The sequence below is a fragment of the Peromyscus eremicus genome, chromosome 15 (genome assembly GCF_949786415.1).
Source record: "Peromyscus eremicus chromosome 15, PerEre_H2_v1, whole genome shotgun sequence".
In the NCBI taxonomy this organism is placed as follows: domain Eukaryota; kingdom Metazoa; phylum Chordata; class Mammalia; order Rodentia; family Cricetidae; genus Peromyscus; species Peromyscus eremicus.
In genome coordinates, this window is record NC_081431.1 from 64,548,737 (window position 1) to 64,564,091 (window position 15,355).

At 45.0% G+C, this 15,355-nt stretch overlaps 2 protein-coding genes and 1 pseudogene across 2 annotated transcripts in view; 2 read left to right on the forward strand and 1 right to left on the reverse strand.

Annotated features, from left to right (window-relative positions):
* Window positions 1–926, reverse strand: part of Rab3gap1 (RAB3 GTPase activating protein catalytic subunit 1) — a 35,141-nt gene extending 34,215 nt beyond the window's left edge. Inside the window, exon 1 of the mRNA XM_059280200.1 lies at window positions 906–926. Within this exon, the coding sequence (XP_059136183.1) occupies window positions 906–926 (21 nt within the window). The remainder of the gene's footprint in view (window positions 1–905) is intronic.
* A 13-nt stretch (window positions 927–939) lies between these two features.
* On the forward strand, window positions 940–1,312 carry LOC131925774 (small ribosomal subunit protein uS8-like; annotated as a pseudogene).
* Window positions 1,313–1,628: 316 nt separating this feature from the next.
* The window catches only part of Map3k19 (mitogen-activated protein kinase kinase kinase 19), a 30,488-nt gene continuing 16,761 nt past the window's right edge, over window positions 1,629–15,355 (forward strand). Inside the window, exons 1-7 of the mRNA XM_059280201.1 lie at window positions 1,629–1,876; window positions 2,982–3,097; window positions 5,227–5,339; window positions 8,655–8,745; window positions 11,003–11,075; window positions 13,642–13,871; window positions 14,942–14,985. Of these exons, the coding sequence (XP_059136184.1) occupies window positions 1,629–1,876; window positions 2,982–3,097; window positions 5,227–5,339; window positions 8,655–8,745; window positions 11,003–11,075; window positions 13,642–13,871; window positions 14,942–14,985 (915 nt within the window). The remainder of the gene's footprint in view (window positions 1,877–2,981; window positions 3,098–5,226; window positions 5,340–8,654; window positions 8,746–11,002; window positions 11,076–13,641; window positions 13,872–14,941; window positions 14,986–15,355) is intronic.

A 15,355-nucleotide genomic window follows, 5' to 3' on the forward strand; every position in this document is an offset into this window, starting at 1 on the left:
GAGGCCAGGTAACATAGGGGGTTTCCTCAATTGTGCTCTCTCTCTCTCTCTCTCTCTCTCTCTCTCTCTCTCTCTCTCTCTCCTTTTCTTTCTTTCTTCTTTTTTTATCAAGACAGTCTCTCACTTGTCCAGAGCTTGTCAAGTAGGTTGTTCAGGCTGATTATTGAGGCCCAAGGATCCACCTGTCAGGGCTTCTGCATCGCTGGCCTCATGGGTGCACACTGCCACTCCTCGCTTTTTTATGTGGATCCAGGCTATTGAAGTCAAGTCCTCACACTTATTCAGCAAGCACTTGACTGACTGAGTCATATCTACAACCCTATCAAGGAGATTCTTTTAAATCAACCACTTAACAGGGCATCCCCGATACAACCTACGCATTTGTTAAATAGTCAGCTTTGGAAACCAACACTGAAACCCAGGGCTGTGGTTTTTCACTTTGTCAGCTCCTCAGGATAGGTACTGAGAAACAGTATATTGAGGAGGCTGCAGATGTGGCTCAATTGGTAGAGTGCTTGCCTATCATTAACGATGCCTTGGATTCAACCTCCAGCACCACATAAACTAGGCGTGGTGGTACACACTTGTAACTCCAGAGCTGGAGGCAGGATTATCAAGAATTCAAGGTCACCCATCCTTAATTATATAGAAAGTACAAGGCCAGTTTGACCTACATGAGACCTTGTAAAAAGCAAAGAAAACAAAATGGGGCTGGAGAGATGGCTCAGTGGTTAAGAGCATTGGCTGCTCTTCCAGAGGATCTGGGTTCAATTCCCAGCACCCATATGGTGGCTCACAACTGTCTGTAACTCCAGTTCCAGGGGACACGACACCCATAGCAAAACGCCGACGCACATAAAACAAAAAATACATAAATAAATAAATTAAAATAAAACAAAACAAACTCTGAGATCATCCTGTGCCATCCTCGGGGTGTAAATGAATGTTCCAGCCGATGCTCTCAAGGGCATCAACAATGCTTAGAAGAGAGACAAACTCCGGGGCTTTATCAGGCTATGCTCAGAAATCATCGTCCCATTCCTAACTACGATGGTGAAGCATGGCTACTTAGGCAAATTTGAAATCATCAGTGATCCCAGAGCTGCGAAAATCATTGTGAATCTTGCAGGCAGGTTAAACAAGTGTGAAGACATCAGCTCCAGGTTTGATGTGCAGTTCAAAGACCCAGAAACTAACAGAATAGTCTGCTCCCATCCCATCAGTTTGTATCATTGTACTGACAACCTCAGCTGGCATCATGGACCATGAAATAGCAAGATGAAAACACACAGGAGGGAAAACCTTGGCATTCTATATAAAATATACACAAAATGCATTCTATGCCGGGCGGTGGTGGCGCACGCCTTTAATCCCAGCACTCGGGAGGCAGAGCCAGGCGGATCTCTGTGAGTTTGAAGCCAGCCTGGGCTACCAAGTGAGTTCCAGGAGAGGTGCAAAGCTACACAGAGAAACCCTGTCTCGAAAAACAAAAACAAAACAAAACAAAAATGCATTCTATATAAAATATAAACAAAATGCCTCGATATGGTGAGGGGGTTAATCTATTGAAGTTAAGGCTGAGGTATAGTTCAGTGCAATGCCCACTCCAGGGGGAAAATAAAGTTAAAATGAGAAATTGGTCAAGCAATGAAAATGCAAAGATTGGTTTCAGTAGCCGTATAGTAAGAACACAGCAGAAACCCAAACTCTTGTTGTTAAAGGCATCTGAAGAGTTCCTGGATATAAACTTCCCAAACCTGCATGGCCTGACCCCTCTGATGCTGGCTGTGAGAGACGTGGACCTATTTGAGAGTCTGGATGTATTAACAGTCTACAAGCCTGCTGAAGTTCTAGCCGAGCTCCTCAGGCATCATGCGTGAGTACAGGTGGTCAGTCAGCATCAGCAGAGAGACAACGCTTCCTCTGTAATTTGCCAAAACTACATGTAAACTCAGATGTGTGGATTGTTTCTAATATATATATATATACATATATATATGTATATATATATATGACTTTTTTGTATCATTATAAAAGGGACTTCATTGTAATTTTGAGGAATGGACTAATATTTAAATTGACCATTATATGTAGCTCTTTATTGGTTTAGATAATCGCTCTTTGGACACCAGAGATGTAGCTCAGTTGGTAGAGTACTGGGTTCAGTCTCCAGTACAGCAGCCAGATGGTATGTATCTGTTATCTCAGCACGTGGGAAGTAGAGGCAGGATCAGAAGTTTAAGGGCGCTCTCAGCTCCACCGCCGAGTTTGAGGCCAGCCTAAAATTGTAGGCATGAGCTACCACGCCTTGCTACTGCAGCGTTAGGAATGGAACACAGGATTCTGTGTATATTAGGTGTGATAGTTTGAATGTGATTGGCCCCCATAAGCTCATAGGGAGTGGCACTATTAGTAGGTGTGGCCTTGTTGAAGGAAGTGTGTCTCTGTGGGGGCGGGCTTTGAGGTCTCCTATGCTCAAGCTATGCTTAGTTCAATTCACTTCATGTTGCCTATAGATCAAGATGTAGAACTCTCAGCTCCTTCTCCAGCACCATATCTACCTGCATGCCATGATGATAATGGACTAAACCTTTGAAACTATAAGCCACCCCAATTAAATGTTTTCCTTTACAAGAGTTGCTGTGATCATGGTGTCTCTTCACAGCGATAGAAACCCTAAGACATTAGGCAAGCACTCTACCAATTGAGATATATCACTAGCCCTCTTGTTTAAAATTTTGACAAATGGGTTGGGGATTTAGCTCAGTGGTAGAGTGCTTGCCTAGCAAGCACAAGGCCCTGGGTTCCATCCTCAGCTCCGAAAAAAAAATTTTTTTTTGAGAAGTGGTCACACTCCAGTGCATGTGTTTTAAAATCATTATTATATCCCTAACTTAAGTTTTCTGCTTATTTGATGTCAGTGTTTTATGTCTTAACAGATCTAACCTAATAATCTTTAATATTTCTTCTATTCTCCCCAGAGATCCTAAGCTTTGTGACTTCAGTGGCAAGTCCGCAATACATTATGTGTCACAAATTGAAAGTTGGAGGAAGCCGCAGTTATTGGACATCCTGATGAATTCTATGCCCAAACCAGGTCAATATTTCCTTCTAGACGCACCCCCACCCTGCCCCTACCAGTTTGAAAGTCCTATTTGAAGTCTACCTTTCTGTCTTACATCTGTTGAATAGCTCCGTTTGTTTGTTTGAGACAGGATCACACCTATATACATACCTGGCTGGCCTAGAACTCACTATATAGAGCAGGCTGGCCTTGAATTTATAGAGATCTGCCCGTCTCTGTCTTCCAAGTACTGTGATCAAAGGTGTGTGCCATTACACCCCACTCTTTTAAATAAATCAAACCAGTGACTCTTAATTGAGCAGTGACTTCTGAAGCACAGGACTAACGCTGTAAGGAATACAAAGTAGTCTTGCCCCACACTCTCATGTAATTTGTTGGGGCGGGGGAGGGTGTGGGCAGTCAGAGGTCAACTTCCAGTGTTTTTCTAAGGATGCTGTATCTTGCTTTTTGGCTTTTTTAAAAGTAATTAATTTATTAATTTACTCATATGAGTGTGTGTCTGCTTGTCTGTATGTGTACCACAAGTATGAAGTGTTCATGGGAACCAGAAGAGAGTGTCACATCCTCTGGTACTGGTGTTACAAATGACTGTGAGCCTCCATGGGGTGCTAGAAAATAAACCTGATTCTCTGTGGTAGCAGCAAGTGCTCTTAACCAATAAGCCATCTCTCCAGACCCCACAGCTTTTTTTTTTTTTTTTTTTTTTTTTTAAAAAAAAAACTAGGATCTTTCGATTTTTCCTAGGACTTGCTTATTTAGCTAAGCTGGCTGGCTAGTGAGCCCCAGGGATCCACTTGTCTCCACCTCCCCAGCACTGGGAGTACAAATCCACACCACCACGCCTGGCTCCCTTTTCTATTTTGAAATGTAATAATTTTAATTTTATGTGTGTGGGTGTTTTTGCCTGCCTGTATGTCTGTTTACCACATATGTGCCTAGCGCCAGTCAAGGCAGAAGGAGGGCACCAGATCTCCTGGAACTGGAGTTACAGACAGTTGTGAGCTACCATGTAGGTGTTAGGAATCAAGCCCAGGTCCTCTGAAAGAGCAGCCAGTGCTTGTAACAACAGAGCCATCTCTCCAGCCCTTCTTTTAAATTCAGGTGTTGAGGATTGATTGAACTCAGCTCCCTATGTTGCAGAAAGCACTTAGTCAAATGAACCATCTCCCAAGGCCTAGTTTGAGGCATTTAAATGACTGAATGGCCTTCACAAATCCCCATATTATATTTCACTTTGATTTCTCTTGCTATCATACTGTGGGGAGATCACCCTCACTCCAAGAGACTCTTCCAGGGCAACTTAAGAGAGCAAAAAGGCCAGTTATCAGCTAGCACAGCCTTCAGAATTGCTAGTAAATCGATTTGGAAGAGAATAGAGAGGTTTTCTCCCACCCACCCACCCACCCACAGGAGTCCATTCAGGGTTCATCTTTAGTGAAAGGTGAAGGGTAAACATCCTTCCTCTTTCTGCAGCATCCTGGGAGACAAGGGCTCTCCAACCCTGAGGTACCTGTTGAGGGCTCTGAGGGTTGAGCACCTCACAGAGGGTGTGGCTGAGAGAATGAAGTCCCTAAGAATGAGTTGATGTATTATGTGGAGCCAACATCTGACTCTTCTTCTTGCACACATGTGTGTGAAGCATGTATGCTGTGTGTGTGTGTGTGTGTGTGTGTGTGTGTGTGTGTGCGCACTCGCTCACACACATGCCAGAGGTTGACATCAGGCCTCTTCCTCCATTACATTCCACTTTATTTACTGAGGCAGGTTCCCTTACTAAACCTGGAACATACCGCTTCTGCTTGTCTGGGTGTGCACCTTGCCCTGGGGGCCCATTCCACCCAGCCTCCTGAGTGCTCAGGTCACAGGCATTCACTCCACCTGCCTGGCTTTCGCATGGATTCTGGGGGTCTGAACTCTGATCCTCAAGTTTGTGTAGCAAGTGTCTTGTCTCCGGGCCGTCTCCCCAGCCTGGTTCTTGCCTTTTTTTTTTTTCCTGTGAAAATTATCACCTAAAGTTTCATCAGAATGCCTGATCATCCTTTCAGGAAAACCCGACCAAATGGAGCTGATTAAACCTAGAGACAGATCTTCCTCTGAGACTGTTGAATATTACCAAAGCACATGTTGTTTCTTTTTGACAGAAAGACATGCGGAGTCACTACTTGACATTGGTCATGAGACAAGCTCTTCTCCAGTGGATATGACAGTTTCCAAAACTGAAAACATCATCTTGCAGAGTGTCAGCAGCAGTGAGGTAAGAGGTCCTGTAAATGGACATTTCCTGTCCTATCTGCCAGTTCCTAAATAACCAACTCAGAGGCTGAATAAAATTATAACTGCTCAGCCAATAGCTCAGGCTTATTACTCGTTAACTCTTACACTTAAATTAACCCATAATTCTTATCTATGTTTAGCCACACATCTTGGTACCTTCTCTCAGTACGGCATTCTCATCTTGCTTCTCTGCCTTTGCCAGTGACTCTCTGACTCCACCCTTCTTCCCAGCATTCTCCTTGTCTGACTCTCGTGCTCAATCTTTTCCTGCCCAACTATTGGCCAATCCACTTTTTATTAGCAAATACGAGTAATACATATTCGTAGTGTAGAAAAGGATTGTTTCACAGCAAGGACCCACGTAAAGAAACAGGCTAAAGGAAAACATTAAAAAGAAAAAACAGGAGATGGAGAGGCAGACCAGCAGTTAAGAGTGTGCACTGCAAACCGGGCACTCGGGAGGCAGAGGCAGGCGGATCTTTGTGAGTTCGAGGCCAGCCTGGTCTACAGAGCGAGATCCAGGACAGCCTCCAAAGCTACACAGAGAAACCTTGTCTCGAAAAACCAAAAAAAAAAAAAAAAAAAGAATGTGCACTGCATTTGCAAAGGACCCAGATTCAGTTCCCAGCACCTACATGGCAGCTCACAATCACTTGTAACTCAGCTGCAAGGAATCCAGTACCCTCTTGTGTCGCCACAGACACCAGGCGTGAAGGCAGTGCATACACTCAAGGAAGCAAAACACTGGTGTAGATAAAATAAAATGAATAAATCTGGAAAAAGGGGAACAATAAAATTTTAAAAGAGCAACAACAAAAGTGGAATGCCTAACCCACCTACTACCTACTCATGATTTACAGGTAGCTCAACTACGGAGTCTCTCTCTCTCTCTCAGTCATTTTTTTTACTGCTTATATAACCTCAGGATGGGCCTGAGTCTTAGAAGTTTTATGAGCTTCCTGAATCGTAGGCACTCCCTCCTCAGGAAGGACTGTTTCAATTCAGAGGCCATTGCTACACAGCACATACACACTGCAAGTCTGTGGTTCAATCCTCATTCTGGCTCTCTGGTGTCTTGAATAAGGTCACCATGCCCACTGCCAAGGCCTCCACTATCATGAACTAATTACCTCCCAAAGGTTCTACTCCCTACTACCATCGCTTTGAGAATTAGGAGTCCAACATAAGTCTTTGTTGGGAGGCAGGCCTTCCATCTGTCTGTAATCTGTCACGCACACACACACACACACACACACGTGGATAACAAGGTTGTTGCAGCTTTGTCTGTACTAAATACCATGTCATATGATTCCATTTATTTTAGATAGTTTTTAATTCTTTCATTAATATTTCCTTTCAGTGTAGGACACTTTTTGAGCACACTTTTAGCTTCTAAGGGTATTTAAAATTTTGAATTGAATTTATTTACGGGTAGTGGAACTCATATGCGTGTTACAGTACACATGGAAATCAGAAGACAGCTTTTGAGAGTCAGTTCTCTCTTCATACCCTGTGGCAACAATGACTCTAAGGGCTGACAAGATCCTTCAGAAGGTAAAGGTGCTTACCACCGGGGCTGGAGAGGTGGCTCAGAGGTTGGGAGCACTGGCTGCTCTTCCAGAGGACCCGGGCTCAATTTCCAGCACCCACATAGCGGCTCACAACTGTCTGTAACTCCAGTTCCAGGGGATACGACTGCCTCACACAGACATGAATGCAGACAAAACACCAACACACATAAAATAAAATAAAATATTGAAAGAAAGAAAGAAAGAGAGAGAGAGAGAGAGAGAGAGAGAGAGAGAGAGAGAGAGAAAGAAAGAAAGAAAGAAAGAAAGAAAGAAAGAAAGAAAGAAAGAAAGAAAGAAAGAAAGAAAGAAGAAAGGTGCCTACCACCAACCTTGGCTACCTGAGTTCGGTTCCTGGGACCCATGTGGTACAAGTAGAAAACGGAATCCCACGGACTGTCTTCTGGTCTCCACATGTGTTCTATGCCACAAGCATGTGAACTCACACACACACACACACACACACACACACACACACACACACAAATTAAGTTCAGTAAAAATACATTTTAAAACACAATGACTTCTCTCATACTAAGAAATACATTTCCCTTTAAAGAGTTCTAAGTGCTTTTTATAAATCAAGTTGGCTTTCAAACCTAAGGATTATTTTCTAGCAGGCCAGAGGAAGTTTGAGAAGTTGTACGCCACCATCGATCAGGTCAGAAAGGGGTTCTGGTGAAAACTGTAATCCGATTTGCTGCCTGCTTCCATCCGGGGTTCTATCTGCAGCTTCCACAGGGCAGGGATTTCTTCTGCAATGCCCCAGGGAAGAGCCGTGTAAACGGCTTTGTTCCTCTGGGGTTGCGCCCCTGTGACTGTGGCTGAAGCATTCTTTCCACTTCCCCTTGCCCTGGGACTCCTGGCAGCTTAGCAGCTGGGATGCTAAATCCACAAAGTAGAAAATACTGTGGGCCTCTGCCCTGTGTTTGGACTTTGATCTTCGGTTTTCATTAAGCAATTAATCACATCTGAAACTTCCTTGTTGTTTTAATCCTAAATACTTTATCCGATTATGAAGGAATCTGCGGTGCCCAACTTTAGCCTTGGAAAGTCAGCATTCACCCTGCCCAAAAAACAGTATGTTGAATTACTGTTTTAATGTTTAAATTAAAAACAAAAACAAAAAACAAAAAACAAGTTTGTGTATGTGTGCATGCATGTGGAGGCCAGAGGTCAGCCTTGATTTTGGTTCCTCAGGAGCCTACCCATCATGGTGTTTTTAAGACAGGATCTCTTGCTTGTACCTGGAGTGCTCTGATTCAGCCAGGCTGGCTGGCCCCAGGTATCCACATGCTTCTGGCTCCCAGTACTGGGATTGCAAATATATGTCACACCACCAGGTTTTCCTCCTCCTCCTCCTCCTCCTCTTCCTCCTCCTCCTCCTCCTCCTCCTCTTCCTCCTCCTCCTCCTCCTCCTCCTCCTCCTCCTCCTCCTCCTCCTCTTCCTCCTCCTCCTCCTCCTCCTCCTTTTTCCCAGGACAGAGTTCCTCTGTGTAACAACCTGGCTGTCCTGGAACTTGCTCTGTAGACCAGGCTGGCCTAGAACTCACAGAAATCCACCTGACTGTGCTGGGATTAAAGGCATGTGCCACCACAGCCTGGCTAACACCAGACATTTTAACGTGGATTCCAGGCACTGAACTCAGGTCCTCGTGATTGTGTGGTGACTGATTTACTGAGCATCTGTCCATAGCCTCACTGGCTTTCATTCTGTGATCTTACAGGACTTTGGCCTTGAGGATGACTACAGCCTATCTATACCGGATAGTGAAGAAGGAGCTCCCAGGGGTGAAGACTGGCCATGCAGGACAGAAGGTATCTACTTCCATCCACAACTTGTCCCTAAAGATAGCACTGATGTCTGGGGTTCTCTCAGAATTTCAGAAGTGTGTGGTGCAACTGGAAAACACAGACACACTGGGCGGTGATGATGCACGCCTTTAATCCCAGCACTCGAGAGGCAGAAGCAGGCGGATCTCTGTGAGTTCGAGGCCAGCCTGGTCTACAGATCGAGTTCTAGGACAGTTTCCAAAGCTACACAGAGAAACCCTGTCTGGAAAAACCAAAGAAAGAAAGAGAAAGCACAGACAAAAGAAGAAAATAAAAACTGGAACTGGAGGACTGCTCCTTGGGTAAAGCGCTTGCTTTGCAAATATAAGGCCCTGAGTTTGATCTTCAGAGCCCACATAAAAAATGCTGGGTGTGGTGGTGTGTGCTTGTGTGACCCCAGGACCCTAACCTACATACTGCTGAGCTTCAGGCCAGTGAGAACCCAAAAAACAAAAACAAAGCACACAAACAACCCAGATGGACAGTGCCTGAGGAATGACACTCTGGCTTCATGTGTATGTTCACATACATGAACACACACATTCAGAGAGAGAGAGAATAAAAACCGCCCATTGTTCAGCCATATCCTTCTTTCTGAATCAGTCTTGGCAACTTGTCCCTTGCCCATACGGGCCACCTACTCCTGGCTCTTCCGTAGTTGAGTCCACTCCAGCTCAGGCAGCGGTCACCTCCGACCTCCAGGAATCTGTTCATTTCCAGATCCAAATATACTTTCCTCAGCCCTCTGTGCCCTGCTCCCCTGTCCCAAGCAACCTCCTGTCTTCCCTAGACTTGCTTATCAGCTCTCTCCAGGCTGAGTATAATTTAGTAACAGTTAAAATAATGAACAGCATCAAACCTGGAAAAATGGATTAAAATAAATGAACTCTGGTCTCCCTTGGAAGAGTCCTGTGCTCAGAGTGCTTTTGACTTTTTAAAAATATAAATTATTTAATTATTATTTTTTGTGCATTGGAGTAAGGGTGTCACATCCCCTGGAACCAGAATTACAGACCGTTCTGAACCACCATGTGGGTGCTGGGAATTGAACCCCAGTCCTCTGGAAGGTCAGCCAGTGCTCTTAACCCCTGAGCCATCTCTCCAGCCCCAGCCTGTGGCTTCCATAAACTTTAAAGCCAAATTCTCAGAAGCCCAACATTTCCTGAAACACTTTTGGTGGAGGTGTGATGTTAAAGGTCTTATTTGTTTTGTTCGACTTTGGGACACCTTGCTATTTGAAATCCTGGTTTCTTTTCAGACGGATTTGTAATGTTTTTGGTTTTCATACAGGCAATGTGAGATTTCTCCATTCTCTCCACCGAGCTTTTAAACCTTAATAAGTCAAAGAATCAATGATCTTTCTGACAAAATTTCTCCTCACAGTTGATCAGTTTCAGTTAATATAGATAGTCTGTGAGACAGGTATCATCAGTTACATTTACAGAGGACAGAGTTGTCTCCACCCAGGACACTGTTCAAAGACTGTCCTTTCCATCTGAAAGGTTTTAAACATTTTAAATTCCATTTTAATTGTGTGTGTGTGTGTTTATGTGTGTGGATACACACCTATGTCAGCCCATATATGGAGGTCAAAGGACAACTTGCCAGAGTCAGTCCGCCATGTGGGTCCCAAACATTAAACTTAGCTCATTGAACATGGTCTCAGATTCTAAGCCATCCCACCCTGCATCTGAAAATTATCCTAAAACCAACCTTGATATTGTGACATGACATTGTCATCTCCAAAGTTCACACTCGACAATAGTGCTCTTGTAGCTACACACACACACACACACACACACACACACACACACACACACACACTTTCATGATATTTTAACCAAGTATTTGGTGTTCAGGGCCACAGTCACTGCTGTCTGTAGCTACACAAGGCCATGGGCTGGAGAGGGGGTACACCCTACACAACATGTCACATGATGGAGAAAATGGCTAAACTCAATCCCCAGCTAACATTTACTCTATAACCATTCAGAGTAGACTTATCACCGGGCAGTGGTGGCACATGACTTTAATCCTAGCACTCCAGAAGGCAGAGGCAGGCAGATTTCTGTGAGTTCAAGGCCAGCCTAGTCTACAGAGTGAGTTCCAGGACAGTCAGAGCTGTTACACAGAGAAACACCCCCTCCTCAAAAAAAAAATAGACTTATCTAAATAGACTGTGTTTCTCCCTCACCCACAGAGTGTTCTTGCTTTCTTCTCCTCCCGTCATGACTTTTTACAGGTGTTGAGATTATAGTGACATTTCCACCAGATCCTCCCCAAGAAACCAGCCAAGAAGATTTGAAAGAAATCAAGTAAGGGAAATCTTCCCAGGTACTGGATTGTAATTTAAGCAGAAGATAGGAGAGTTGTGTGGCAATGGATGCTATGAAGAGAGGCTGGATAATAAACAGACATTATAGGTGATGTCTGTTGTAATGATGGAGCTCAGGTTGAAGGAACACTTGCTTTGAAAGCATGAGGATCAGAGTTCAAATCCCCAGCATCCGTGTAAAAAGCTTGGCGTGGGTGTGTGTGTACCTATAACCTCAGCACTGTGGGAAGCAGAGACAGGAGGATTGCTGGGACTTGCTGGCTGCCAGCCTCACTTCAGGTTTAGTGAAAGCTCTTGTCTTGAGGGAATAAGGAAAGAAGGTTAGGGTGGGACACACACACACACACACACACACACACACACACACACACATACACACACACACTATAGAAATAGGCTTGCCTTAGTTAGGGTTTCTATTGCTGTGAAGAGACACCATGACCACAGCAACTCTTACAAAGGAAAACATTTAATTGGGGCTGGCTTACAGTTTCAGAGGTTTAGTCCGTTATCATCATGGTGGGTGGCATGCAGGCAGACATGGTGCTGGAGAAGGAGCTAAAAGCTCTACATCTTGATTTGCAGGCAACAGGAAGTGAACTGTCTCACTGGGCGTGGCTTTAGCATATATGACACCTCAAAGCCCGCCTCCACAGTGACACACTTCCTCCAACAAGGCCACATCTCCTAATAGGGCCACTCCCTATAGGCCAAGCATTCAAACACATGAGTCTATGGGAGCCAGACCTATTCAAACCACCACAAGACTGAAGGTCTGATTTAACTCCAGGGCCATGGCATACCTACAGTGCTCCAGAAAAATGGGTTCCCAAATGTGGTTCTGTAGCCCCGTGACCAGCACAAGATAATGTTAATATAAAACATGAGTATAAACACTGAAAAGTTGTAATTTGATAACACAATCTATGTCCATTAATGAGATGATGAAAAAAAAATGGAACCTGTTTTCTGCATGTTTTTTATTTTTTATTTTTTTTTTTGCATTCTGCACTAGTTTTCATTATAGTTGACAAAGTTATCACTCTGCAATGAATTGGAAGGTTTTAAGGTGGGTCCTTCCAGCACTAGAATTCAGGAGCCAGAGGTAGAAAGATGGCTACAAGTTTAAGGTCAGCCTGGTTTACACATCAAGTTCCAGGCCAGCCAGCACTGTTGGGAAACTTCCTTCCCTGGGGAGATGTAAACAGTGTCTACCTTCTCCTTATAAGGCTCCCACGACAGACAAACTAAAGGATAACTCCACAAGAGTTCAGGGAGTTTACTTACAGAGCATGGGTGAGGGGCTTACAGGAGCATGGGAACCCAGAGCAGCCGCGCTGGAAAGTCTTCAAGCAGTGTAGACGTTGGCTTCCCCATAGTCAGGTAGCTAGAGCCCTCTGGAGTTAACCTTCCCCAGCCTTTAGACAACTCCCGAGATCCGGTGCAATCAGGGCAGCATGGCATACAGATGGTCAGAGGATTGGCTCCGTGACCCTCCTGGTAAACTGGCTAGTGATGGCCTCTTCCAAGCAGGCACCGCCGATCTGATGAAAATGTCTGGCTTGGGAGATAACAGGACAGCAATAGCAAGACCCCGGCTCTCTCAGAGAACCAAACAACGGGGCCGCGGATGGAGCTCAGTTGGCAGGGTGCTTTCCTAGCTTACGCCAGGCCCTGAGTTTGTTCCCCAGCTCTGCGTAAACCAGATATGGGGCTGCACGCCTGTAATCCCAACACCTGGAAGGTGGAGGCAGGAGGTTTAGAAGTTCAATGTCATCCTTGGCGACATAGTTTGGGACTAGCTTGGATTACATGAGACCCTGTCTCAAAAAGTAAGAATAAAGTAATAAAAATAATTAACAAAAACGGAAACTGCAGACAGTTTGGGAAGGACCAGGCTGGCTAATTTGTGCCTTCTGAGACACAGTGTGCAGCTCCTGTCCCGGCCTTTTGTCTCTGGCTTTTGGGTTCCTAGAAACAGGGACTAAGGAGAAAGAGTGTATTAGGACTGAATCCAGGGGGCAGGGCTGACAGGGGCAGGCCAGAGCGTGGAGGGACCTTGTCCTGTTAGGACTCCACACCCCAGCTCAGCCAGATCACTGGGTAACTTGTTTTCCAACTTCCCAGTGAGGTCAAACTGACCCGAGAACTGCAGATCTGGAAGATGTGGGGAATGGACCAGTCGGTTTTCCGTAGCTGACAGACTATTCAAGCTAATGAACAAGGAGGATCTTGTTTTGGTTTCAGAGGCCCATTCCAGCACAGTTGCTTTGGTTTGGTGGGGTTTTTTTTGCTTCTTGGTCAGGCAGCAGCACACCATGGAGGAGAGCTACTTCCTTCATGTTGACCACAAAGAGAACAGGGCAATGGTGGGGAGTACCCAAACCCCCTTCAAGGGCATTCTGCCAATGAATTAATTTCTTTCCATTAGACGCCACCTCCTCCAACGCCATCACATGGTAGGGACCAAACTTTTAACACAGAGGGACCATTTGAGATCCAAACTATGCCAGCAGATGAGTTTTCCTCCATCTCTCCCCTCTCAGTCAGGTGACATCAGCGCATCAGGAGTGGGGACAGGTGCACCCTGTCTCTCCGCCAGATGCAGTGGGGATGGTGGGCCTCCTTCTGAAGAGGGAAGGAAGTTCTGAGGAGCTCCGTGGCACAGATGTGGCCCTCTTACCATCAAGACCTGGCTTAGACCCAGGTACTGTTACGTCTGCAGCCAGGGAGGAGGTTCCCCATGACCTGAGAGTGCAGCAAAGGACATCTGAAGGTGAGCCAAGCATTTGTTTATGTATTTAAAGTTTCCATACGAGAATCTGTTCTACGGTAACCACATTTCCCCACCATCCCCCGTTCTCCCTTTTCCCATCTCTTCCTGTTAGTCCCCTTTGTACCTGATACAATTTTACTTCTCTGTTTATGTAATATAAACATACATGATTTTATGTATCTCTATAAAAAAAATCTAGAAACCACAAATAAGAGGAAACACATTAAGTTGAGCATTTAATTCTACAGTGGAGCTGGAGAGATAATTTGTCAGTAAAGTGCTTGCAAGCACAAGGATCTGAGTTCAATTCTCCAGAACCCATGGTTTTAAAAAAAAGCCAAATATGCTCACTCGTGCTGGTCATCACAGCCCAGAGGGGGCTGATTCAGGAGGATCTCTGGGGCTCCCTGGCTGGCCAGCCTAGCCAACTTGACAAGTTCCAGGCCAGTGAGAGGTCTTGTTTCAAAAAACAAGGTCATTGGTGCTTAAATGTTTGTGTGTGTCCTCTGATGTCTACAAGCACATCATGGAATAAGGACGCCTTCACTGGTGTGCACACACACATGCACATGTATACATGACAATGCTCACACACATGCATGCAAATGAAGAAGAGGGGATGCATTCTATGTGTGTTTCAGGGAAGAGTATTTCATTGGGGAGGGGAAAAAAAAAGCTAGTGTAGGAGCTGGGCATGTCTTATTTGGAAGAGTGCTTGCCTAGCATGCATGAAGCTTGGGTTTCGTTCCCAGTACTGAACTGGGCATAACACATACCCATAACCCGAACACTCAAGGTCATCCTTGGCTACCTAGGGAGTTCAAGGCCAGCCCACCTGAGACCTGGTCTCAAAAACAAATGAACCAAACAAACAAACCCACAACAACAATCCCACCTGGTGGCTTTGGCCTGGGGTTTTCTGGAAACATTCCACACTCCTATGGACACTGCACGGGGAAAAACATACTTTGAAACCCTTCCCCACATACCTTAGCATCTACAAGTCTCCGTCCACAGACTTTTCACCCGACTACTAACAACACCCGATTCTTGTTTGTTTTTTCTTGTAGAATTTCCTACTTTTGACATGAGATACAGTAGCCGGAGAATCGAGGTAAGAAGAGTTCCAGCATTTTTGACTTAATTAAAAACCACCAACAAGCTCCACCAAGCTATTTGGTGTCAAATCCTTAGCAATAATAGTGTGGAGGAAAATTTAAAAATGACTATTTTATGGGGAAGTCAATTATTCATGAGAATATCGGCCCATGCTCTGTGGGTTGCTTCTCTGGGCAGTTTCCTGTCCCCTGCTTGGTGAGATGAACAGGTCTTATAGTGTTAAGGGGTTCCTGTGGGCATCGCCACTGGCAGGAAAGCAGACCAAAGAGAGGTAAGAATGAAAGCTGGGGACACTGGGTCAGGTCATCCAGGGACTGACCCCGCGGTCTATTTTCCTCACACATTTAAACATAGTAGAACTTGTG